At 46.9% G+C, this 27,181-nt stretch overlaps 2 protein-coding genes across 7 annotated transcripts in view; one reads left to right on the top strand and one right to left on the bottom strand.

Annotated features, from left to right (window-relative positions):
• Nucleotides 1–429: 429 nt before the first annotated feature.
• Nucleotides 430–3,726, top strand: PMAIP1 (phorbol-12-myristate-13-acetate-induced protein 1). The gene is made up of 2 exons (XM_062599818.1): nucleotides 430–509; nucleotides 987–3,726. The coding sequence occupies exons 1-2, from the start codon at nucleotides 458–460 to the stop codon at nucleotides 1,097–1,099; spliced, it is 165 nt and encodes a 54-aa protein (XP_062455802.1). The 5' UTR covers nucleotides 430–457; the 3' UTR covers nucleotides 1,100–3,726.
• Nucleotides 3,727–8,770: 5,044 nt separating this feature from the next.
• The window catches only part of PDZD2 (PDZ domain containing 2), a 142,615-nt gene continuing 124,204 nt past the window's right edge, over nucleotides 8,771–27,181 (bottom strand). For 5 of the 6 annotated variants that reach the window (XM_062599491.1, XM_062599492.1, XM_062599493.1 and 2 more), the window contains 6 exons: nucleotides 23,148–26,787; nucleotides 22,280–22,397; nucleotides 18,433–18,534; nucleotides 16,352–16,622; nucleotides 14,328–14,462; nucleotides 8,771–12,853 (listed from right to left, as the gene is read on the bottom strand). In XM_062599491.1, the coding sequence (XP_062455475.1) occupies nucleotides 12,687–12,853; nucleotides 14,328–14,462; nucleotides 16,352–16,622; nucleotides 18,433–18,534; nucleotides 22,280–22,397; nucleotides 23,148–26,787 (4,433 nt within the window). In that variant the 3' untranslated portion in view covers nucleotides 8,771–12,686. Of the gene's footprint in view, nucleotides 12,854–14,327; nucleotides 14,463–16,351; nucleotides 16,623–18,432; nucleotides 18,535–22,279; nucleotides 22,398–23,147; nucleotides 26,788–27,181 lie in introns of those variants that run through there. The other variant, XM_062599495.1, reaches the window with a different exon arrangement.

Below are 27,181 nucleotides of genomic sequence, written 5' to 3'. Positions count from 1 at the left end.
TTAGGGTCTCTCTGCAACAGCCAAGGGCTTCGCTGCGTCTGGCCCTTCCACGCTCCCCTCGCGTCATCCCGTTTGCACCTCCTGCAGTCCCTCCGCCCCCGAATACAGGCCCGCTCGGCGCCGTGCCGGGGCGGCAGGGAGGCAGCGGGGCGCCCCCGGGACGCTCGGGCCACCTGCCCCACAGACAGCACGAGCCGGGCCCGCCCCGCGCCCGGGCGCGCGCCGACACGCCGCCGCCCGCCCCGCGCCGCCCCGCGCCGCCCCGCGCCGCCCGCTCATTGGCCGCGGGGCGGGGCGGGGCGGGATTCCCCCGCGGCCGCCGCACGTCACCGCCCGCGGGGAAACCCCCGCCGGCGCCGCCGCCTCCTCCCCCTCCTCTTAGGCGCGCGCCGGCCCGCGCCGCGCCGCATTCTCGCGCCGCGCCGCGCCGTATTGCACCGAGCCGCGCCGCGCCGCGATGATGCCCAGCAGGACCGCGCGCAAGGCCGCGCCGCCCGGCGCCCCGGCAGGTACCGGCGGGGCCCCGCGGAGCGCGGGCCGGGGGGCGGCGGGAGGCTCCGCTCTGCGCCCGCGCTCCAGCACCGGGGCCGCGGCCAGCGCCCGCGGCGCGGGGAGCGCGGGGAGCGCGGGGCAGGGCTTTGCCCACGCTGCAGAGGGGGAAGGGGAGCGGGGGGAAGGGGATGGGGGTTTGATTTTGAAAAATTATTAGGAAGCAGTTGTAAAATTGGTTGTAAAAATTTAAGCCCAGAAAAGATCTAGAAGAAAAATCTAATACACACACACATATATAAAAATATATAAAATATAATTTTTTATATATATATATATTGCTGAAATTACCGGCCCTTGTAAAGATTTAAACCCAAAAAAGATCTCCCCCCCCCCCCGAGGCCGCATGAATTCCTGGGCGGGCGCGGAGGCGGGCGCGGGGGCAGGAGGTGCAGTGGGCACACTGGCGCTGAGGGCCCCTTTCGTGGGCTTTGCAGAGCAGGAAGCCGTGGCCGAGTGCGCCGTGCAGCTGCGCCACATCGGGGACAAGTGGAACCTGCGCCAGAAGGTCCTCAACCTCCTCGCGAAACTGTTCTGCCTGGAGACGTGAGCGGCCTCCGCGAGGGCGCCCGCTGGGCTCGCGCGGTCGGATCGAGAGACTTCGCTGACGCCGGGGACACGGAGAAAAACCTCTTTGCCGTTGTATTTCGCTGCCTGCAGCCGCTGAAGGAAGGCCGCCAAAACCCGATTCCTTCGGAAACTACTACAGCCATCCTAGATGCACGTGGATAACTGGGAACACTGGGTGGAAACCAAGATAAGGCCGCGGGGCGCTCCCGAGCGCCGGTTCCCGCGCGCGGCCGGCCGTCGGGGCGGAGCGCCTCCGGGAACCAGCCAAACCCGTCCGTCTCCGGGAGATGGGTGCCGGAAGCCGGGTGCCTCGGCTCGAACTGTTCGTCTCTCCTGAAGCGCAGAGTCTGCTGGACAGCGATCTGCTGTTGGGATTATTTCACTTCTTAATTTAAAAAGTTATTCTTTATTGGAAGGTTATTTGTTATAGGATGTTGCCTCACTGGCTAGTAATTACAATTCTGTGAATTAACATGATATTGCGTAATTCTAGTCTATATTATATTTTATATATATGTGTGTATATATATTTACATATCTATATAAATATATATATATATATGTGCACCCTCACTTGTATGAGATGAGTATTTCATGGAACTATTCATTGGGTGTTATATGTTTAGGCTCAAAAAGTAGTATGAAGAACTGTTCAAGTCATGACAAAAATACGTCCTATTAACTAAAAGAAAGTGTAATGCTTTCTGATAATAAATACTTAATGCATTGCTGAGGGGAGCATTCTTTAGTATATCGTTCAACATGGAAAGGGATACATTATACAGAGAAATACAGCTATTAAGGTATGTGCATTTGGTGAAGGGATTATTTCAATATTAAAAAGAACTTCTTAAGAACAATACAATACTGCTGTGTATTTTTATAAGGACCAGTAATTTATCAATAGAAGTTGATGTTATTGTTGAATCTGAGGCTTTTTTGGGGAACATTATTTTTTTCAAAGAAAGCAACTACCTCTCTTTAAAGAAATAATGTCACTAAAATTGAATGTTACAGTTAGCACAAGAAAGCAACCTTGGATTTCTCAATGTGCAACGATGCTTTTAGGTGAAGGCTCTTCCCTTCTGCTTTATTGCCATTTCATTTCATGGCAGCTTCATTTCGGTTTGGAATGGAAAAGCTGCTGTAATTCATCCAGTGGATGGTGATGCCTGTCTCACTGAACGGTTACGCTTGCCTGGCTTCGAGGGAGCTGCAGCAAGCACGCTGACTCACAGCAAGGCAAACAGCAACGCTTCTGGTCAAGCATGTCAGACATGACTTTAAGCAGTATTTTTCAGGAGTGTAAGCTGGCAAGAAAATGGCTATAACTGAGTAGGTTTTGTAACTGCCTTCAAGTCTGTATGTAGACATGTGCAAAATAACCATTTCTCTTAGGAATTTAGCAGGAAATGTAACTTTAAGTCGTATTCTTGCTTAATTGTGCATATTTGTACCTTTTGAATTCTGGGTCAGTTAAAGTTACATTCTTTCCTGCTCAGTAAATTCTTGTTCATATTTATAATGATTTTTTTCATCAGTTCTTCTGAAGCTGCCTTTGCAAATTTGTCATTATGTAGCTCTTTAAACCCCATCACAACTGACTATGGGACTATTATTTGTTGACACTGATTTTGCTTAGCAGAAGGTGACTCCATCTCCTTTCTGTGTATAGGGCTTAACCCAGCTCCAGTGACACTACTGGGAGCTTTGCTGTTTGCTTGAACCAGAGGCTGGTTCCTTCCTCCCCTGAGCCAGCTAATGCTTCTTCAGTGAGAATATTCTGTTTCAAGAATAATTGTTATTTGTTTTACCACTGCGAAGTAATGATGTTTGTTTTGCTGACATGTACAGAAGAAGTCATTTTTTCAGGTATTAAAAAGTAAATGCAAAGAGTTTCTGTTAGGCTGAACACCAGCTTCCAGGCTAGCTCCATGTGCAACTTAGCAGAGCTGTTGGCTAACAGCAGTCCTGAACTCAGCCAAAAGCCTGGTGCATCTCCTGGGTTTGATGGAGTCCCAAAATCCTTATCAAGCCTTCAGGAAGCTAAGCAGTGATTAGGCCTGACTGGGACGCTCAGGAAAAATCAGCATTAGTATTCGCATTAATAACTAAAATGTATTTGAATAGAAGTGTTCTGCTTGATGTGCTGCTTTAAAATTCAGTAGGAAGCTTGGTGTAAGGCCATAGAGCCCAGCCACGATTTCAAGATGTAGCATGTGTGAATGTTATGAAACTTAGGGGGGTGTGTTTTCCTCGAGATATTTGAGTTGAGTAGTACTGCAGTATTTTTTTGTCTAGATCTGTAAGGACTATTTATTTTTCATGAAATGTTTCTACGTTGCTGCGAGGGTTTTCCAGAGTGCTAGCACTCACTGTGAGCTCAGGAAAATGACCTAGATCCAAATGACCAATGCCAGTATATGAGCAAGAGCTTGATGTCTTCCCTAGGCACTGAGACCTCGTGTTACTTCTCCAAACGATCTGCTGTATGATTGTATCAACATGAGCTTGTTTTTCTTAAGGCCTATTTTGGAGGCAGGCCAGATGTTTCTGTGTCTGCTGCAGGCACGTATGTCTTGAATTCTTGTTGAGATAATAAATATGACATGCTAGCAAAGAAAATGAGTCAGTGTTTTTATAGCTCTGTTTTTTGCGCATTCTGAATGAGTGATCATTTATACAAAAAATCCTTCCAAATAGAAGATGGAAGTCGCACAACAAGGCATCAGAAGACTGACAGTAGATTTACAAGGGGAGATCAGGCTTCTTCTACTAAGAGGAACGAGACATAACCTATATCCCCGAACTTTGAAACAGAAAAACGATTTGCCTGTTTTGATATTTTCCAGCAGTTACTACCTCCAGAATAGTTCACCGGTGTCAGGGGCTTCAGGTGTTGCAATTTTGAGGAAGAGAATTTTGGGGAATTCCTGAGGGATACACGTTTGTGTTAAAGTTTTAGTCGTGGATGCAGGCAGAAAGGAATACAGAGAGTTTTGCCAGGATTGAGTTTGGGCTTTCTCGAAGGAGTTTAGAAGCTGGTGTTTTGTCAGAGGAGAAATTGTCCTACTTACCAAGAGGGACTAGCAAAGGTTACTCTTTCTCCCTAAAGTTGGGCTCCAAGGACATGTCCAGGGAGAGGAGAGCCCAAGGCCGCCACCAGAGGCTTTCCCAGGTCTTGGTGGCTGCTTCTCCGCAGCGTCACCGGCAGACAGCAGCACCTCTGGGGGATGTGGCGTGCGGAGAGCTGAAAGCTTCCTTGCTAAAGGCTCTGGTTACAGTAGATGGAAAAAAGAATCAGAGCAAAGCAAGCCCCTGTCCCTTCCCAGTTAGCCACCAGCGGAGGCTTTGAGGAACGTCCCTTCGGAGGACACCAGGAAACAAATCCAGAGGAGCCCCATCAGCCTGGTGCCAAGTGCTCTTGCAGGTGCAATTTTTTTTTCCACAGCCCCAACAGGAAAGAAATCACACCACCAAGTCTCATCAGCCTTGCAAAGACACCCAAAGACCTGCCTACCCACCGCCCCACGCAGCCAAGCACGGCGTGGTGACCGGTTCCTCCCTGCAGGGCAGGGGAGCAAAATCTCCTAGCTGTGCCCAGGCGTTTCTGCCCAAAGGAGCCTGACTCACCCGCAAACACCTGACACCAAAATAGCAAAGCAAACCGACCCGGCGAAGCAAACTTCCCACCCCGGAGCGCTTCCCGTCAGCCGCGGGCACCTGCCACGCCGACAAGCGCAGCGCCGTGGGCTGCAGCTGCCGGGGCGAAAGCCCATCCGGCGCCGGCGGCCAGCTCACAGCCTCACGCCCGAGACAGGGTGTGCGAGGGGCATTTCCTAACCCAATGGCTAGACAACAGACAACGCCCCCACACCCCCCATTCCCTGCAGGATGTTTTTCTTTTTTTCTTCTTTTTTTTTTTCTCCAGTCAACCGAAGAGCAGTGTCTCACATGCTGCGAGTTATTTTTAGCATGCCTGGCTGAGACGGACTCATTCGCCGACCACGACGTCAGAGGCTCGAGGGCATGACGTGCATCCGGAGGGACCCAAGGCTGCCGGACAGGAAAGGCTCGGGGACATGACGGGACGTCTCTCTGTCTGTCAGGGCTTTCCATGAGGCAGGTGGCTGTCTGGTGGCTCGACCGCCGGTGAGCAACGTTGCTGAGAGCTGCTACAGCTGCAAACAAGGGTCTTCAACGCATCGTCATGCAGTGCGGGCGATGCTGAAGAAACCGGGCGCGGGAGGCTGTGGGCCCTTCTCGTGCACGGTCTCTTGGCAGTGCAAGGCTAGCCAGAGCAGACCTCCTCCAAAAGCGCAGAGGCGAACCTTACTGATCTCATCAGCAGCAGAAAATAGCTCATAAAGTGCAGTAACGTCAAATAACTAATTGCATTTGTGTCATTTGATCTCACAGCTTTCAGCTGTCCTGAGGGGATCTTGCCTGAGCGCTCAGGAGGAGAGCTGGGGCTGCATCTCCCCGTTTCACACGTGTCACCAGCGGGTGCCCGGCACCGAGAGCACCGGGTCGCTCCGGCCCCGGTCCCGGCAGCGGAGCGGCAGGTCGCACCGCGGCCCCCCGGCTGCCCCGCGCGAAGGGAGCCGCGGCGCGGGGCGAGAAAACCGGGCGAAGCCGGAGCAATTTCGAGTCGCTTGCTCGGAGCCGTCCTACCAGCCCGATTCAGCCGCACGCCGAGGCGAGGCCAGCTCGCGCGGGGCTGTAAACCAGCAGGCAGAAAGGTTCTGGTTTTGTTATTGTTTTTGTTATTTTGAAATACTTTGACCGCTGAACAACATCCATCGCATCGGCGCTTGGCACGCCGCGTGGTGGCAGGGCGAGCCTTATTTCAGCACGGCACGGCGGTTTGCACCACGAGGTTTTTTGTTTTTGCAAACTCCGGGACCGAGCTTGCACGTTCTCAGCCCAGGGCAGAGAGAGGCCCGGGGGCTCGCGGCCCCGCGCCGTGCCCCGGGCACCACGAAGCGGGGCGCACGGCCGGGCACGCGTGCTTCCCCTTGCCGGCAGTCCCGCGCTCCCCACGGCATCGCTCCCCAGCTGCGCCGCACCCTCTGCCCCTTCCTCCCCCCCCCCGAGCACGGATGCTTCCTACCAGGGGCTCTCCCTCACATCGCCTCCTGCGGGCACGCAGATGGTGACGTTCAGCCTTTGGTCAAGCTTAGCAATATGGTAAATTTGAAATACAGACAAGAAATATTTATGAGTTCCATAAATATCAGAGACACACAGGCTATTTTTGGACTTACGTCAGGCTGAGAGATGCTAGCAGGAAGCAGAATAGCAGGAAAGGCAGCAAAAATGATGAGTAATTAGAATTTTTTTGATTCTGTCACAAACTTTATCACAAATACAGTAGGTATCGTGACTTATCTCATTTAGATATTGGCTCTTTATGTTAGTGATACAGGAAGAAAAGAAGCCATATCCCAAACTGCAAACCTCTCCTGCCTTTAGTGCCAAGTTCTCCATCTGCAGAAGCTCTGGGGTCTTCAGAAAAATGCCTGGTTTCTGAAACACATCTGCATTAGGCAATACACAGTCCCTAAGAGCCTAGCTTACAAATGTAATTTTCTACTGCTTTTGGATGTCTTAGTGCATAAACAATTTTACATGCACTAATCCATTTACGGATTGAGACCATTGCCTTATCTGTGCTGTATTCCCTTTCACTTAAGTACCATCTGGGACAATTAAAATTTTAATTAAAGGCTTTCAAGACTGATCTTGTAAAAGCTACCCTTCTCTGACACTTGAACTCTGTTGATCTCCAGCTCACATCATGCGTTAAAAGCAAGTAGGGGGAGGATGGACAGGAGGATGGACAGGAGGACGGATGTACGGAGGAGTCATGGGAAAGAAGAGAGGGACGGGGCTGCCCTAGCGCTGAGGGCAGCAGGGGAGAAGAGAAAGCAGAGGAGACCTTCATGGCAAAAATGCCTTTTTCCCTCTTTCCGGCACCAGGAAGGGGGTCACCGTGCAGCCCTGCGGGAGACACAGGCTTCCTGCCAGGCAGGTGCGCTGGAGCGAGCCATCCAATGCCAAAAATCCTCTGAGCCCCCTCTGCGCTGGGTCTCACGGCACCTAGGGCGGGTGGGCTGCATAACATACGCACCCCCCTTCTCCGACTAACGTAATATTTCTTTTTGGGCTTTTTACACCGTGCACAATCTTATCTATAAACCCCACGGGGCAGGCCCAGGTCCCGCCTCGCGTCAGCTCGGAGGCGCTCGACACCGCCTCTCGCTGCAGCTGCTTGCGAGGGACAGGGTGCTGGGAGAGGGAGCGCGGTGCAGCCAGGAGACCACAGAGCTCCTGCCTTCCCCTTCCAGCGTGGGGGTCGCGGGTGCCCTCTTCACCTCGTGATCTACCCCAGGCGCGGGGTGATTCAGCAAACGTCTCCCTCCTCACCAGACCTTTACTCACTCGTTCCCTGGGAGCGCAGGGCGCAGAAACCGAAAGCGAATGGGCACGGCCTGCTGTCATGCCACCGCCTCCAGCAGCGTCCTTGCCCGAGAGGAGCAGGAGGAGATAACCCTGCCCACCAACACCTGCTGCCTGGAAAACAACCTGGTCTTTGAGGTTTGGAAGCCACAGGGAGGAGAGACGTTGGCTAATGCCGCGCGCCCTGGGAGAAGGCACGCCAGCAAGGCAGCTGGACCACAAACAGCACGAACCAGGCAGGAACTCACAGTACAGCTGCTGCGGTGAGCACAGTACAGGGTTCCTCATGCAGGTTTGCAATGTGGATATAAATTCCTAACCTATGGCAAGATCCCACCTCCAGCTCAGCCTGCCTCGTGGGGACCAGCTGATGCGTCCATACCCTCTCAGGTAGCACTGGATTTTGAACATATCATTACATTCGGCACTACCCATGCTGGAGCAGCTCCCTGGAGGACATCTGGACTGTGCTTTCCAGACCCAACTTACCCTTCTCAGCAGTAGCCATGCTTCAAACTGCAATACAGTGCCAGTGAAGGCAGCTGCACGCGTTAGAAGGCAGATCACTTGACTCAGACTTTAGCAGTTATGCAGTTACGGCTTGCAGCTCCTGCCAAGAGCTCCACCACAGCTACTTCAGTCCTCTGAGCTCCCCCAGGTCTTCATGCAGATTGCTGCCATGCAGCCCTGCCACCACCTCCTGCTTACCATGGCTTGGAGTTTTTCCCCAGGGAAGGCTGAAGACAACAAGTATCAGGCTGGGATTAGTTGTAGATGCATAGTCCACACAGATGCAACCTGACCTCCTTAAACCTGAGGAGCAGAGCGGGCAGCGCGGAGCATTTAATGCTGTCAGGCTCCAAAGACTGCTGCTGAGCGAAAACTTTATGTTAACCTTTGCTGCCTGCATTTTCCTTGGGCATGGGAATATTGAGTGCATCCTCCAAACACAAGAGTAGATCCTATACAACATCTTTGAAGACTTCTTAAATGCTTTAAACCTCCTTATGATGAATGACAGCTCCAAGAGGGCAGTATGTATGCTTGTAGCTCAGACACACATCTCAACAGTTTTAACATAGTCTTTGACTGTGCCCTCCAGGACAGTCTCATCTCTGTGATCCCAGGTGACGCCTCCAGCTCAGAACAGGATACACTTTGGCATAACAGAAATAAATATCTAGAGGAGTACTAAGGATACCATTTATTTTCAAAATCACTAAAAAACCCAAACAAAACAGTTTATGGAGATACAGATTTACATAACAGAGACAACAAATTTAAAAATGTACAATCTATTTCATGTTATTGCACTCACTTTTTATAATATACAAGGCATTTTAAACAATTTTCATTAGAAGAAATTTTATTTATATAAATAAAAGTGTAAATATACAGTATCATACAATAAGTGTATCAGCCTAATACACAAAATCTACCTAGAGTAGGATCCCAATTCTTCACATGATCTAGCCTACTCCTCCTCACTACTTCCATGTGTACATTTACATACCCTAAACGCAGAAGCATGTAAACATTCCTCTCTGGGAATGTCTCCTTCCACCTTTGACAAGAACAACTGCAGAATATTAACCAGGGTTATAAAGCAAGAGTTACTAGGAAACATGAATCACTCAACATTTTCTTAATACTTAGTTACCCTCAAAGGAATCTTTTTAGCAAGAAAATCATCTGATATTGCTCTCTCCCCACCTGATATTGCTTCCAGGTGCAAAACACTGCAGGACATGCTATTGCCCAGTATCACACTAGAGCCTGCTCTCCTACCCGGGACGTGCCTCCTCCTGAGCTGCTCCAGGCCCAGGAGGCAGCCTTGCCAGACCTACTCCATCTCGGAGGAAACTCGGCCTCATCTGGAACGCCTTCGGGACTGGTCTGGGATCAAGCACGTATTTACAACCTTACTTCTTGTCTTCCTAGTTGTAGCTGTGACTCCCTGCAGAGTCACCACCCTCATAGGGCTTGGCCAGCTCTCCTGCATGGACAGAATTGCCTCAGGGACCAACGTGCCATTAAGCAAGACTAAAAATGCTCATGAACCTATCGAATACTGATGAACCAACGCAACTCCCTCTGCCATTTTAGCATTACCAGGCACTCAGAAAAGTAAGGATGTTTACTTTGCCAGATGTGTAATGGCAGGTTCACAACATCTGTTCGATCTACCCATCCTGTTCTTAATAAAGCAGAACTATCTCCAAAAAATTCTGGGACTTTTATAGGGAATGTCACCTCAACAGAGGCATCTGGAAATGCTACTGCAATGACAGCAATGCTAGTAGCATCACTAAGGATGTTTCCTGTTCCTTCACAAAAAATAGTTATTTCAGGACACAAACAATCAGGGCTAAAGTAATCTTTTTCTTGCTGTAAAGTTAGTAGAGAAGTGTGTCGTTCTATCGATATTAACTATTAGACTTTGAACATTAAATCTATCTTTTAAATTATAGTCACTACTGAATCACACACAAAAATTCCCCCTTTGCTGTTACTGATCCAACACATATCTACGTGCATGTAAAATAAAAAATTGAACAGTAGTTGACTACTGAAAAATGAAAGCTTACTAAATCACTCACAATGAACAGTACCTGCAAATAAGTGTCTGAAGATATTCACCACATTTAAGACATCTCAAATTAAGTTTAATTTACAAAATGAAGATTTCACCTTTGAGTTCACACTGGCTTAGGAGTGAGGGTGCAACATGCTCCCTGGGTTGGGACTTCATGAATTTTAAACCGTGGACTGGAAAGAAATGCCATTTCCTAAAACACAATTGTGATTTACCATATTGAAGTAGCAAAACGTCAGTACTGCACTTGTACGTATTATACATATACAGGTATGTAGTCACTACGCTGCATTAAATTCCACATGCATTTTATGTATCTATTATACACACTGTCGGTTACAATCAGATTTTGGTCGTTCCTGAACAAGGCCTTGCAATTTGTCTGTCATTGCCAAATGTCTTCTCCCCGGTTTTCAACTGACAAGCACAGCTCAGCTCTTCTTCCCAGCACAGGCCCGCAGGCGCAGCATGGTCCCCCTGCGCGGGGCGGGCACCGGCCCCCTCCCGACATCTGCCCCGGGGTGGCCGAAGGCAAGGGCTGGTCCCGGCGGAGCGGCCCAGCTTTGGCGTCACGAGGGACCATCTCCACCGCCACTTCACAGCGCTGGACCTGAACTAGCTTCAGTAGCAATTCTGCAAGGCAAGCAGCCGGTCCAGCATCGCCTTTCCTGCAACCTAGAGCTAGAGCTCTCCTTGAATTCCCATGTTAACGCGTGTCACCGAGAAAGAATTACGTCTATTGATTCGTCAGCAAACGTGGCACAGCCTTCCTGCTCGCCTGGTCTCGGGCGGCCTCGCAGAATGGCGTTTTCTTCTGCACATAGCAAGCTGCAGCCTACCAAGGCTGAACCAAAGCGAGCGCTCCACTACCCTGCAGGCAACTGCGACAGGCTGTGTTGAATAAATACCAACTGAACTAGGGCACCATCTCGGTGTAGGCTCAAGCGACCAGCCCAGACCTTTCTGTAGCAGCTACCTGGCCTCCTGGCTCCCCATGAATGTCAACAGCGCTGCAGGTCTGCAGCAGCTCCAGGCTGGGCGCCCTCAGCATGAGGCTCCCATGGAAGCTTGGAAGCAATCAGGTTGTCCTCAGCTGACGAGGCTGGTGGCCCGCTACAAGCTACTCTCGCATCCACGCACTCTCCTCCCGATACAACCTGCTGTAAGTACCTCTCAGCAGAAGCGCCTACTACTGACACCAACCGTGAGCAGTGGTGGGAAAAGCCAAAATAAGCACAGGTGGCACCGTCACCCTACGATTCTGCTCTATCTACAGCACAGCTTCTCCTCGTGAGTTGCAATCTAGAAAAACCTTTTCCAATTTCACCATCCAGAACCATCGGCACCAGCCCCATCCCACCACTGCCAGGGTCATGAACACCTTACGAGCAGCACACATGTACGCACCCACTTCCACAAAAAGCAAAAATAAACAGGGGACAGGAAAAGAAAAGAATGATGGAAAGCCACCACAAATATGGCCAGTTCAGATTTAATCTGTTAAAATCTGCATCCTTAGACCACTATTTTCAAGCTTGAGTGTTTAAAGTTAGGCAGCTGTAAACCTCTTGTCATCAAATAAAACCGGCCCGGCTTTTGGACATCATCAGCAATCGCTGGCATCTGTGGGACTGGCAAGTGCTCAGCATCTGCAATTATCCCAACTTTTAAAACATATATTAAAGGTGCCTAAGGTCAGAAGCCCAAATTTTAAAAATCAGACCTCAATTTTTATCGCTCTCATTTTAATCACAACTAATCGCCCAATGTACACCTTGGCGGACAATCACCTAATATTTGGACATGATTTTCCTGCACACAGATTTCTGCTGCATTAATGCCAAGTACTTCTGGATACAAATCGCTGCTAAGAACAGATTCAGTTGTGATGATACTTAGTTCACCATTTTTAAGAGGATTTTTCAGCTTTGTGATAAAACGCTCACGTTTTAGCCTTAAAAAGTTGTGCAAAATTATACTTCTCTTTTGTCAGGCATTTTTAGCAAAACTGCACTTAGAAGAATAAAGTGAGATTGTTCCAGACATTCTCTTATTATAAGAAATAAAGACCAGACCCTAAACAAGTGCCCTGAAGTCAAATTATAGCTAAGTGATATAGTACAGTCTAAACACCCATCCTTGTCAACAGGAGGGCAACCAACATCCTATGCTCCCAGCACTCTGCAGATACTAAAAACATCAGGGACAGGCACAGTGTTATTTATCTCAGTCAAAATATTTTAAACCAAGCCTGAATAAATGTCTTGAAGTTCCATCAAAACTGCCACATAACACAAAAATCTCGGTAGTGTTCGGCCTCCGACATCCCCGCTAACCAGGTGAGATGGGATGAGGCACACCGCACGCGTGCTCAGGGCTTCTCTGGGGCCATTCGCACTCCTCTGGAGGGCGGTAAGACACTGCCGAGTGGCGTTAGAAATGGAAAGACAACTTCAAGATGGTTTTAAACATTTGTTCTTAGCAGATGTGATTAGATGCAGTGCTTCCATCATACCGAAGTTCTGTGTTTTCTGATCAGCAACTGAACAGGACCCTCCGGTACAGATTTAATGATGTTCCAGGCATCGTAATGCATGAGACCGAGTAACGATTTTCCACAAACTGCGATAATTTCATCTCCAGTTTCTATTTTTCCAGCTTGCTCTGCAGCACCACCTAGGAGCAAAAGGGGAGCAAAGTTAACACAAAACCAAAACCAAAACCACCACAAAAATGGGTTTTCCAGCAGGGCAAACAGCACACAAACAGTTCTTTGAACAACGGCAATTTCAGTGCAAGTCACTTACGCTTAGCACTAGCAATATAGTCCACGCTGTGTCTCACCAAAAAGCTTCCTTTAACCAAGATAATGATAAAGCCTTGTTCTCAAGCAAAAGGAAGATTTTCTGAAGGAAGATGCCTGAGAGCATAAAAGACGATTGATGCACACACATACACACACACCCCTGTGCGTGTACGTGTGTATATATACATCTCCGTGTTGCACACAACCTGCATGTTTATGCTTTTTCCTTAGACGGAATTTTACTGTTTGTAGGTGGATAACAACACAGTGGACTGCAAAACCTCGCTAGCGGGGAGGCACAAGCCAAGCCTGGGGAGCAAACCAGACAGACACACCAGACACACAGACACCTCCTAAGGACAGGCACACCCTATGCTGCTGCAGGTTTGTTTCCTGTAACAGTAATTTCGCTGACAGTATCACAATCATGGAGAGAGGAAGAGGAAATAAAAACAATAATTTAAAAAAAAAGAGTGTAACTAAGGACTTAAATTAATGACCTCAAAAATTAAACATGTTCTTCACCCTCAGAATCACTTTTTAAAGAGGAGAAGACCAACACACGCACACACAAATTGACAAACAACACAGAACTCGGGAAATATCAGTGTTGTTGTCGTTCCCCCCCCTCCCCCCCCCCCAGGAGGAAATACGAAACTGAAATCTGATTCTGTGAATATACTGAGCACCAGCAGCTTCACGGAGAGTTTCAGCTTCCGGTAGAAGCAATGTATTTTTCACTAAACTGCACCCTCAACTAAACAGAACTAAAATCACAGAATAGTTCCGGTATTGGTTTCCTTTCTATACGCAGTTCATACATGTTCAACCACCTGCTGACCACACAGCATTCAAGAGTGGCAGTTTTTGAATACGCACATCACGTATTCTTGGTGAGAGCTGATAGTTGTATCTAACAAGAAAATTAACAAAAAGACAGGAAAAAAAAAGGGGGAAAATAGAAATTGGATAAAATGCAGAATGGCATTTTGAAACCATGTTCATTATCAGCATTACGCTTTTTTTAAGACACGAGCTTCGCAAAGCGAGACATATGATATTACTGCTGACATTTAGTATCCACAACAGCAGACAATCCCAGGAAGGAACTACGTGATATCTCATAAATCAGATTTTTCCATAAATGTTTACTAGTAGATGCGGTCCCTCGCCAGTCCCAGAAGTGTTTTTATAATGATCATTTTGGCTAATGAGTAATAAATGGACGAGACAATAAAATCCTCTCTCACTTCAAAAACCTTTGAGTCCAAGAATGAAAACATCTGTACAAGGCACAACAGGAAAAGCAAGATAACACCTATTGTGTATGCATGTTTCTAGTACCTTTAAATATTCTTTTTACAAGCAAGGGCCTGTCCCCAGCAATCGAAGCTTTCCCACCATCAAGACTGAATCCCAAGCCAGCAGAGGTTTTCAATAATTCAACACAGACGACATCATTCATATCCAGGTTTGGATCTGCAAGAGAATACACACAGCATCTTGTTATTCAGTTAGCAGTAAATTGCAACTTGTGGGTTTGGGGTTTTTTGTTTTTTTTTTTTTTTTTTTTTTTTTTTTTTGCTGCTGGGACAAAGCAATTCACAGCTTAGTTCATGTTCAAACTCGAGCACGTTGTCACTCGGTCTTTCCTAGAAGCGAATGTTCATTACTGCAGCTGTAAGGGGGATATGGTGCAAAACGTGATCACAACCAGAGACATTTAGATTTGACATGTTCAACAGAAACATGCCAGGGCTTTTCTGTGGGCAACATTAAGGCTGAACTTAGCAAAGATCACCAGCATCAACAAAAGGGTTTAAGAATTATAATAAGTGGAGTACATTTCATGTTCTTTGACTTGTTACCTCCTGCTTATCCAAGAACCAGATATTTTTAAATAGCAGTAGTGAATCAGACATTACATTAAATAAATACATTCCAGCCTCCTGGGTGGATTTGGTGGGGGGAGAAGGCTGTAATCACAGACTAGCATAAATAATTGTTTCTGGTGTCAAATCTATGGACATAATTGTAATTACCAGTAGGTGCCTGCTGCCTCCCCAGTATCAGTGTATGATGTTTGTAGAATGCAGCATTGCTGTAGCTAGGATAGATTATGATTTTACTAAGGAGAAAATAAATCTGTAATTCTGGGGGAAAGAAAGGATCCTCTGTCCTGCATGGATGTAAAAATTACGCAGTTTTATTATCACAAAGTATTGCTACCGTTATCCTAAACATCCGAAGATGAGCTTTGCCTGGCAGGATGGAGACGTAGCGGTAATAACACTCCTCTATGTTATTTATGAGAAAATGTTGCCCTCTAGTGCCTGCAACCAACAGATATTTAGCATTTGCCAACTTGCAGGGCATGTGCAAACGTAGGGTAGAAAGGGATTCTGCAGTAATTACATATATTAAACTCATGGGAACAACTACAGAAACGCTTGTCCGTTCATTTATGGAGCACTCCATGTTTATTTTTAGCTGCATTACAATGCTGTGCTATCAAACCCAGTTAAAGCGTTAAGATGATAAAAAAAAAAAAAAAAACGGTTAAAGACTAAAGCGAAGAGGTTTAAGATGGGTCGGTGGCAGCCTGCGGTAGCAAATCTCTGGGCAACGAGCCCCAGCCACTGCCTGGTCCTGCCTGGAGACGCAGGGGCCAGGGCAGGATTGAACCCTGCCGCTGGAGTCCTCCCAAAGCAGCCCAAAACGCTCAGGCGCCGACTGAAGGGTTACATGCGTGTCTCAGTTCTACAAAGCACAGGGGATCCACTTATAACACCCTGAGCGCAGCCTTCGCACTGAAATGTTGCCTTGTGCCCAAACAGGAATTTACTCACGATTTCACCGACACCCAGTTAAACCATTTATTCCTAGTTTCCTATGGGATGGATGGCTGCCTTGGATTTGATTTAGCTCCACTTAACTTTTGCTATGTTTTTATTAGAAACAGTATAAAACCTGCTACTAAAAAAAAAGCAAGTTCAGTCCCTACAAATAATAAATGGCAGAGCTTGAGGGTCTTTTTTTGTTTGTTTTCTTGCATTGACTACTGTTATTACTTTAAAGGAGTTTATCCTGGACTTAAAGAACGTGGAAAAGCAATCACTAACTTCAGTAGAATTTGGATTAGGCCCTAAACCTCCTTCTAAGTCTCTGCTTATTTATGATATTTTTTAAAAAAAAACCCAAATCTGGATTTGGGCTCCAAAGAGTACAAATAAAAGTTAAAGGTAATTTCATGCGCTCCCTTCAGTTGCATAAGACGCAGACACTTTTAATCTAAAACACATGGACTTTTTCCCCTTAGTCTGCTCTGCAAGGGATTCCTTCCAGCCCTTCTTGGACAAAGATCATACCTGTTCCTATTTCCATGGCAACATCCTTTCCAGACCCCACACATCTTCTGCCAGTAGCTGCTATCTCAAGTCTGGAGAAATTGTTTGCTTTGTCTTTTTCCTTCTGGAGGACAACGACCGCGTGTTTGTGCAGTCTCGCCTGATGGAGCGCGTTCAGGACGTCCCCGTGGACGGAGCTCGCCAGGGACTTGCCGTTGATTGACAGAACGAGATCTCCTCGGTGAATAGTCCCTTCCTGAGACGCCACTCCCTTTGAAAACACCCTGTGGACCTACAGGAAAGATTTTGTCTTAGGGGTGCTTCAACCTCAAGCCCATGCAGAGTTTGTGATCCGTGCCTACTGCCCAAGTAACGCGCAGCACCCGCTCCAGTGAGCGGCCCCAAACGTCACGGCTTAAGTGACCAGGTAAGACCTGCAGTCAGGGATGGGGGAAAAGCAGAGGATGGAGATGACATTACTGCATGGTCACTTCCGAGCCAAAGGCAACCAAGGATAGCTAGGGAAGGTACCATCACAAACCACTCCCACGATTTCAGTGAATTCCGTAAAGGTCTTCGGTTAACATACTTCCAACAACACATACGTTACTGTGACATTCACGCTACAGCAGACTCGCCAAGGACAACATCGCACTGTGTGACATCCCCTCCCTAAATTCCCATTAACCATGATGTGCACACGCTGTTTTCAGGCACAGACATCTAAGCCATGCACAACATCATGCACAGAAAGGCTCTGATGTATCAAAGCTACACATCAGAACACGTATTTAATCGTTCATCTCAATTTGGTTGGTAAACTAGCACATGCACAGATGCAAAAGACTAATTTAGTGCCTTGAAATAGATTTTTTCTGGGGGGAGGGGGAGGGTGAAAAAAAAACAAATGCAAAACCCTAAGTGGAACAATTAAACCCCAAGTAAACTCCATTGGCTGCAGATGAGATTCATATAGGTGCCATTTACAGACAGGAACTGCCCAAAGGGGCAAGACTTGGTATTTAAAGACTTGTCTAGCCAGGCACTGTGCAGTTTTAGCAGCCAGAACTTGGTTTCAGCCACCCATTCACACAGCCCCAGGCCTGCTGGACAGAGCTTCAAGGCAGCAAATCAGTGTACCCAACTCAGTGTAGTGTTCACTCCAGCTATTTCACCACCCACTCAGGGAGCCAGGAGTCGGTTTCTGCTCCCTCTCACTCCAGGGATGTGCTCCAGTGGAGTCTGGTCCCCACCCTGGGACCATACTCTAACTCACTGGCTGCTTAATGTTAAATATAGGAACATGTATAAGAGCAAGAACCAGAACATTCCTGTAATGGCTCCTGCAGCCCCCGAAGACCGAGGACATTCCCTTTTCCTAATCTCAGCATTTAATGGATGCATACATCTCTCTCTCTAGGCAGAATCTAAAAGCACATCCCGTGTAAATACACTGTCACAGGGGACACTGATTGTCTTGGATTTCTCTGTCTCACTGATCCCTTTCTGGATAGTGTTTCATTTGCTGGGTATCACTTTTTACTTTCCAAATCATTTAATGGCAGATATAATGCCCTTGGTTTAGAAAGATGTATAAGGCTTTTCTGAACTCATTTACTGAAATCCAACAATTTTTAATAACAGCAATAAAAATCTGTGAAGTGAAATCCAGACTGCCTGCTGAGATCTGAAAAAGTCACTCTAAGGATTTGCAAAAACTTTCCAAAACTTTGCTGCGCAGAATACACTTTCAAGGGCTGCAAATTAAATTCTCTCCCAGAAGGCTGCATGCACTACAGCTGTATGCAGAATTTTATTTGCATCCTTGGAGCGTAGACCCAGCCGATCCTATCCAGTAACAGACAAGTTACACTTTTAAAGCTTGAAAACATAATTGGCATCCATCCCCAATAATAAAAACTACACTACCCAGACACACTCTCCTTGATTTCAGTAGCAGATGGTATGCAGTCACCTCTGAGAGGCACGGTTTTATGACTGCAAATGACTTGCAGTGAGTCTTGATAAACGAGCACTTGATCTAATCACCAGCATGCTTTAAAGTGAGCTTTGCAAAAAAATGACTTGCAGTCATCACTCACTGTGACTGATTTCTGCTCCAGATCTATTCCTCCGGCAACGCTAAATCCCAGGCCAGCTCCTTCTTCTTTATGGAGGACTACAAAGTATGCATCTTCTTTGCTCTAGCAGAAAAATGGGGGCAGAGGGGATGGGGAAGGAGGGAAGAACAAAAAAGAAAAATCAAGACCGAGTTTTCAAAGATGACAAATTCCCAGTACTCTCAAAGCTATGGCAAGTGAAAAACACAACTCAGATTTAAAACTCTGAGACGTTAAGCACATTTCTGTTCATGTTACAGATTCAAGAAGCAGCAGCATGGGAGAACTGAGATAGCAGCAGGGATTTCTTCAAGGGCTAGAAAGCAAAGTAAAAATTAGGATAGGTGCCTATACCTGGGGTAACCTCGCTTACAAAGGCTTTAATAAACTTTCCGTTGTGGGACATTTTGCAATCAGAATTGAATACTTTCCCCATTCCTCCCCCAAATACAAGCCACAGGTCAGAGCACCTGAGGCAGTAATTCAGGGGAGTGAGGTCTGCGTTACAGGGGGCCAAACAGGCTTGTCACAGCCCCACGGGTGGGAAAGCAGCAGCAGAAAGCCCTGTTCCTCCCTCATCCTCCCCGGGCCCAAGATAGTCTCCTCGCTCTGGGGAAAGCGATGCTTTGTGAGTTGCTCCAGGATGATCTCCTTACTGATCTCCTTACACCAAAGGGCATCAACCCCACGAGCCATCCCAGAGCTCATCATGGTTCTCATTTCTCTGTGTAGCTTGCTTCAGAGGCACCATGCACCCCCGCTGTCACCTTTCACTTCCAAGCACTGTACTCCACAGGGAATTACTGACACTTTTGTTATCCCCTTTCTCCTCTGCCCTCGAAGAACAGTTACAAAGACAACAGCATTAACCTCTTCCCAGCAGCGCCAGGCAGTCTAACAAGGGCTGAAGACTACGAATTGAAGCTTGGGAGGGTAACACAGGACAGCAGGAAGAACTTTTTCACTTAGGGCATGAAAGCAATGACCCACTAGCAGTCTGAACCCCTCGGGACTAAAGCCTGCCCTTGCGGACGGGAGTGTCCAGCATAGGGAATGGATTGGCACTGGTGCGCACCGGAGCCGTACTTGGCTCCGGATCAGAACAGAGGTGAGAAGCTGACTTCTTTGAGGTGATGGGATGTTGCCAAAATACAGAATTTGCTACAAGGGAAAAGCACTCATGTCCAGCAAGTCTGGTGCCATCTTTTGAACAGTTATTAGGACCAAACCAGACACTGTTACAGATGCCGCATTTTGCGGCGTAAGTGGGATTATAAGCAGTCAGCTGATGGAGCAAGGGAATAGCAACCGAACGTGTGGCAGAGCATCAGAAGCTGGGAGCAGAAAGCAAGTCTCAGCTTTTCCCCGGGATCCCATCCAACATCAATCATTTCCAGAAACTGCCAACAGTAAAATTAATGACACATCCCTAGGAATGAATCTTTTAATCCTTTTAATATATTTATCATTAAATGACATATTCAGTTCACTGAACTTGACATCTTTAACTTAGCCCTTGCCTTTCCATTTCATTTCATAAGGCACAGAGAACCACAGATTACTATTATTGCTTAGTATTAAATTCTTGGCCTCACTGGGCATGCTTTTGCCAAGCAGTGGCCCCAGAGGATTTTCCTGTGTTCAAGGCATCCCTGCATACCACAGAGCCAATGTCAGAAATCAATGCCACTGCTCCGAAGCACCGACACATCAGTGCTTGGGGAAAGAAGAGCAGTCAGGGCTGAACATTTTAGACTGCAGTCATTCGTAGCTGTCAGGACCCTTCCTACCCGTACTGAAGAGACAATGGCTTTATGTTAGGTTAGAAATAGTAAAGTTAGTTAACTATCTGTGCTAGCCCCCTGCAACCATGTGTGCTAAGCGTGACAGTCATCCTAGCATCTTTGGCAGGTAACTACTAAAGCAGCTTTTTTTGTTTTAAAAGGTCACATTCTTCCGAACAGTTTCACCCTCTTGGTATCAGGACATAATTTGCTTACACTGCAGAAACAATTAGAGGCCTCCGTCTCTGAGGGCTATATGAGGACCACGTATCCTTGGCCAGTCACCAGCTCAGCCTGAACACTTGCTTCCTACTCCTGATGACAAACGTTTCCTGACTTCCCAGTTGTCAAATTCTGTCCTCACCAACCACATGTAATATGGGTCACAGACACCTGTCTAGGGATGGATGCTTACTGCTTTCATCAGTCACACCGTGGAATTACAAGGCCTACAGTAATCCCGACCATCTGCTGAGCTTCGGGAGGAATCAGCACACCTAACTGCACAATATCTCTATGAGGCAGGCTAGTATAAATTAACTCCCTGCAGTGCACAGCAAGTTACTCTGCTAAAATCTCTATCTAAGGAATTTGCCTAGAGTTACAGAAGAAATGAGCAACACAATAAGAAAGTGCTCAAATCTCTTGCATCTCTGATTTGTCTGTTAGCCAAAGATCATCAATCATAGAGGTCTAATCAATAAAACGTATTTTTATATTACTAGTGCTTATTGAATGCTAGCAATAAATTCAGCACTATTCAGATCAAAAGATGATGACAAACTCTTCCCAGGGGAAGCTCTTAATCCGAATCAGGCACAGATGTCCATCTCATTTTTCAGCAATTGCATAATTCTGAAGAACTGTCCTATTGTAGATTTAAATCCAGCATGTGACGAGCATAAAGTTTTCCAGTGTATGTGCCATACTGGGCTTAAATGTGGATATGAGAAACTATGCAGACAAGAAGTGCATTCCAAAAAATACTCAGTTTTATAAATATTTGACTTCTTAGGTTTTAGAAACTGGCATGAATAAATAATCTCTCCAAGATCCCATGCAAAATGCTTTAAGGGACACTTAATTACTTTCATCGAGGACTAAAACCCAATCCTAAAATTTTTGGTAAAATTACCAAACTCATCTGGCTCAACAAGCTCTTGAGACTTGCAAGTTTTAGCTAGGCTGTCCCTGGAAGAAGGTGAAGTTGAGTAGTTTGGGGAGGTCCTGCTCCCCTCAGTCCATTTTATATTCGAAATTGCAACCTTTGTGAGTACGACTCAGCAACGCTCCAAATACGGCTCCACCAGCAGTTATGCAGACCAGATGGCAGTTTCCCTTCCAGCACCATCATTATTGTATCAACTTCGGATTTAAAAAGAATGTGGACACATCCCAAACACACAAACGCAAGCAGGGCAGAGAAGGAAAAGCGCAATCATTTCACTTAGGAGGTCTTCTTTAAACACTTGAATAACGAAGCAGGTTACCTCGACCCAATGATTACTTCCTACATACAGGACAGAGCAAAGAGGGCACAGGGGTCTCCTACAAACACTCCAGTAGCCACGCTTTCTGGCATTTCCCACCCACCACCATTTCAGCATTAAAGACGACTAATTCAATTCCTGTGACCTTACTGCTAGTGAAAGGCGAGCGCTTTACAAGCCAGAGAGGAGCAGAATTTCCTCTGCTCGTGAGGAAGGTGGGCCTGACCCAGATGGTTGGTGGAAAGTTATGATCTGACGTGCAGTTCCTGGCCAACTCAAGAGTTTCTCAGCTGTAATAATAACTAAAATGGAGACATACTTCTGCACTTAAAACTGGTCTATTTATCACATGCTGGACAAACTATAAGCTTTCTTATACAAAAGCCATCCAAATATGCCATGGGTTTATAGCAGCCATTGTAGAAACAGCAGAAGAAAAACTATCTCCCAGGGGAACATTGGAAGAGTTCTGAAATTGTCTTGAGGAGATTTTATCTGTCATGAAAAGAAAGTAAAATTATTGCCCATACTTTAGTTTTATCTTTTAGTTATTACCTTTACTTGTGCTTTGACTTCTTGGAGCATTGTGGCAACATCACGTTTTGGAGTTAGTGATGACAAAACAGACTGTAATTTTTGCTGGTCCAGGCTTGAGACTAGCATCTGATCCAAGCTAAAGTGAATATAAAATATATATATATATATATAACAGACAGCTTTATATTTCTAGAATGTGTAGAGAGATGTTTCAAGTATACACTATAACTGGCACTACAACAAGTGACGGAGTGCCAGGTCATTAGCAAGCATAAATCTTGAAAACACGTAATAAATGATATATATTGGGGTAGCAGAATGGGAAGAAAAAAAAAAGACAATTCAGAAATAATCCCGAAAATCACTCTTCTGCTTCTCCACTCCTTTCCCAATAATTTTAGCAAGACACATTAACAACAACAAAGCGACAGCTACTTTTGAGAACTGTTTCTGGCAGGAAAACAAACTCATCTGTCATCAGAGGCTGCACTGACAGCAAATGCTGGGCAATCTCCCCAGCAGAGGTGGGCAGGAGACAGTAATTGCTACTGTTACATAACCAAAAACCAGACTACAAACAGTAAGGGGGGGACACAGAAAAAGAGCCTGACCCTGCCAGCATAACATATTTCATCCCATACTGAAGCGCAGCCACCACCAGACAACAGCATAGCAGCTTTGAAAGACAAAGACCACAAATAACTTCATCCAAGTTTTTAGTTAAATATGAACTTGGGCCAAAGCCTTTCCACTGAAATGTGCTTTGGAGCAAGTCCAAAGCAACTGGAAAGTTTTGCCTCAGAAGAGCCTTGCGGGGATGAAGAAGAAACACTTCAGAAGGTCTGTTTTGCTAATGGAAATAATATTAGAAGAGTCTTAAACTAACCTGACTGACCAGCTTTTTTCTGAAGGTTTCCCATCCGGAGAGCTGTCAAATGCAGCGTCATCCTCCGAAGCTGACCCTGGTGTTCCCGAGCCACTGTTCCAAGGACTGCTCCCTTTTGAGCTCACTCTAGTCCCACTTGCAAGGTTGGAGAGGGCAGAAGATGCACTCAAGTTGGCATTGCTCTCTGCGAGCAAACCGAGTGACCTCCTAGGTGTGATTTCCAGCTCTGTTCTGAAATAACCGGCCTGCGGGTCCCCGGAGAAGCCCTCACTGCACAGCTTGTCCAGGTCAGGCATACTGAGGGCTCTTAGCTCCCGAAGCTTGGAGCGCGACAGCAGCTGCCGGCCGTGACTCCGGTTCCGTCGGACCTGCGACACCGAGGGCGGTAAGGCAGCCAGGTCTCCCAAAGCGCTTTCCTTCCCCGATTTACCTGCCTCTTTGGTGCCCTCAGCTGAATTCTTCACCGCGTGTGACAAGTCTACACTCATGGATGACTTCATCAGCTGCAGCGATGCTGGAGCGTTGTCCTGACTCGGACTGCTGCCATAGGAGCTTAAGCTTCGTCTCAGCGCCCGTGACGCCTCGGTTGGGCTGGTTGCAGCTCCAGCGCCTATCCCATTGCATGATCTTCTGCCAAGAGGTGTTTTAGAGGCTGAGTGAATATCTATAGCCTTAACAACAGGCCTATCAAAATTCGCCAGATTTTCAAAGGATTTGATTCTCTGTTTCACGGAGAAAGATGAGGTAGGTTCATGTGGCCAGTTCAGTTCATAATAATAGTAATTTCTCCTTAAATTTCTTAGCTTATCAGTGGCGGGATAGCTAACGTCACTGGCTAAAGGCGAGTCACCAGGCACCTTTTGGATACTTTTGGAAGCGCATGCCTGCTCCTTCCCACCCTGGCCATTCAGAAGATTGAGATGGACCATCTTTAACATTCCCGTCTCTGAATGGGGGGATTTCTCATCTGCACCATGGCTCTGAGGGCAATGCACAGCCTGAGGTGAAATGTCTGCACCATTGTAATCCTCTCTCAAGTGCCCTGACAACTGGGCTGGCACTGAGTAAGTCCTTGTCACAGGTTTTGACAAGCCACAGAGATTTCTATCTCCAGTGACATCCACTTTAGAAATATACTGTGTGGCTTTCATCTCCTCCGTCAATTGAGGCACTTCTGTGTTTGCCTCTTCTGTTTTCTCCATCAATGGCAGCTGCAGAAATGGTGCTGGTGAGGAAGAAGCAGAGGAGGAAGAGGAGGAAGATGAGGAGGAAGAGGAGAGCCTCACTTCAATGAAAGTGCGTTGAATCTCCTGTCCTTCTGGCTGCTCCTGTTGAACTGGAGGAGACCTCAAAGAGGAGGAGTTTCTAGCAGATGTTCCTGCGTTCTGCAGATCTAATTGCTTAAGGTCATCTTCATTATTGACGCTCTTGATTGAGTTCAGGCCTGTTCCCGGATTCTCAGTTCTCCCTCTCACATATTCAACTTTTGGTATCCCTTTAGGGGATGAAGCTGCATTGGGCTGACTGTCCCTGGCTCTAAAATCATCCACCTTAAGGGCCTTACCCTGATACACCTCAGTTTGCGCAAAACCTTGCTTTTCTTTTTGCTTTCCCCATCCCTGCTGCTGATCCGTTAGCTCCCCATAGCCACCACATTTCATTTCACTGCTCTCTACCGGGCTGCTAGTGCCATTCAGGAAAGGCAGGAGGGATTCTTCAGAAATGACCAAAGATGGTTTATTTTCTAGCTCTGACCTCAGAGTCTTTGAGACTGCTGAAACACTCTTGCCAGGATCTGCATTTGTAGGTAAGTTACGGGACGATGGTGCTTTTTTCCCTTGGAGCTTAGGGGACAGCTGTGGAGAAACAGAAGGCCTTCTCTGATCAGCCCCGTTGACTTTGGTAGAATTAATCCCAGAAGAGTCTGAATTTGCCTTTGTTTTGCTTTTGATACTGAAGCCCTTGAGCTTTGGTCCTGCTTTGGCCTTCTGGTTATTTAAAAGGGTTTCCATTACATTTTTTTGTGCTGTTTGTGCCTTAGACTCCTGACAGGATTTTTTCTGTGAGGATGGGCTGTGCGGTACTGCAGCTCCTTTGCAGTGATTTATGCCTGAGCTTTGGATTTTTGCATTTGAAGTCCTTCCTGAAGTCACAGAGTTAATTTTCTCATTTTTCCCTGGCAAGTCATTAGCCTTTGGATCTTTAGATCTAGTGGGAAAGGGAGACCTGAGTGATATTGCTCTTTGTGATGATGCATTCCCATGACTGCAGTCTGTTTTAGACAAGTTGGACAAACTGTCGGTTTCTTTCTTTGCTAAGCAATAACTAATGGTGTGATTACAGTCATCAGCAACTGTTTCACTTTCAAATGTGGATCTTTGTTCATCATAATATTCCTCTTTCTCCAGCAAGTTGCTCTCCAAGCCATTCACATTTCCAGCAGAGCAACAGTTCACCTTTTTGCAGTGCAGAGACCTTTCCTCTTCAAGGGATTCACAGCATTTCATATGTCCACCACCGCTGCCCAAACCCTTATGTTCTTCTGCACTTAAGGCACAATTGTTATACAAAGAGTAAACTTCAGGGATACCTACTGAATTTTTTAGGGTGTCTTCTTCTGGCAGGAAAACTGAGGAAGGAGAAGAGAGGGATGCAGAGGAGACATCTAAATGCTGTGAGGCACCTGGGGTGGAACCAGTCCGATCTTCCAGTTCTAGTTTGTTAATGCTCATCTCCAACGACCCGCACATTGTGCGGTCCTCAGTCTGCAAAACTCCACTGCTGTAAGGATTCGGGGAGGACAGAGGGGATAAGCTTGTCACAGATGGAAGAAGCTGCTCCTGAGCAGGCTTCTGCGGCTCGTTATTTGTGCAACAAATCTCGATTTGCTCCTCATCCGACTCTGTTATAGCACAGTCTGCAGGGGCATTAGCAGCAGCACAGGGCATGAGCAACACGTCACTAGCAGCGTCAAAGGTTTCCGTGACAGACTCCGTGTCCGAGTGAGAATCCTCTGCGGCCCCATACATAGACTTTGGCAACGGGTCACTTCTCTTACCTTCCAGAGAGTTTGTCGCAGGCAACTCGTCCTCACTTAAACTGCTAAAATTCCTAGAATAGTTATTTAAAGAGTTTTTATTCACAGTAAAAAGTTTGCCTGGGTTAATGGAGTCTAACGCAGACAGCCCCAAAACCCCTTGTGTGTTAGCTGCACAATTCACAGTTTTTTCCAGCAGCTCCTTCTTCGCTGGCCGTGGCTCGGAGCCAGGACAGCCTTCGTCAGTCCCACAGCAGCACATCGTGGTGTACTCCTCTCGGAGGGGGCTTTCCGCTCGCGACGGGGTCCGTGAACCTCCGCCCTCTGGGGCGCTCACCTGGCCGAGCAAGTCATCGATGTTGGTGACAGGGATGGCAGCGCTGTCCTCAGCGCCTCTTGGGGCGCCTGTTTGTACATCTTTGTTCTTAGCATGAGGTGGCAGTGTTGGTCTCTCCGCTGCACAGCCTGGACCATCATTCTGCAAACAGGCTCCTCCTCGCTTCTCACAGCTCTCTTCTTCAGCCACAAGGAGGTTGCTGAGATCAGTTTGATTTTGACCATCTAGCCCTGGAGTCAGGATAAGGTTGGTAAATCTGCTGACAGCTGCATCAAGATTTAAAAACAAACAAACAAAAAAACCCTCCATGAATATAAAATCCTGTCAGATACAGAAAGTGATATACAAAACACCAGGTTTTATTACAAAAACAGACACCCACATATTCAGCCTAGATGTTTTCCTTTTGCTCTGCACTCCTCCTCTTCTGTAATGATGTTTACAACAACTCCAGTTAATCATAACCTTGTGTATTTGAGTGGCACACACGAGGGAGCAATCTATTCTGGGTAGGTAGTCACAATCTGTTTAATTCTCATCTTTGAGATTTAAACAGCCAAGCAGCCAGTACCAAAGTATCAGTATGCAGTAAAGTCAGGCTGAGCAGTATCATTTCTCATTGCTTTTTTGATCGAAGATGCCTTCAGCAGATTGCACAGA

Source organism: Rhea pennata, chromosome Z, assembly GCF_028389875.1.
Source record: "Rhea pennata isolate bPtePen1 chromosome Z, bPtePen1.pri, whole genome shotgun sequence".
In the NCBI taxonomy this organism is placed as follows: domain Eukaryota; kingdom Metazoa; phylum Chordata; class Aves; order Rheiformes; family Rheidae; genus Rhea; species Rhea pennata.
This window is presented reverse-complemented; position numbering and strand designations above follow the sequence as displayed.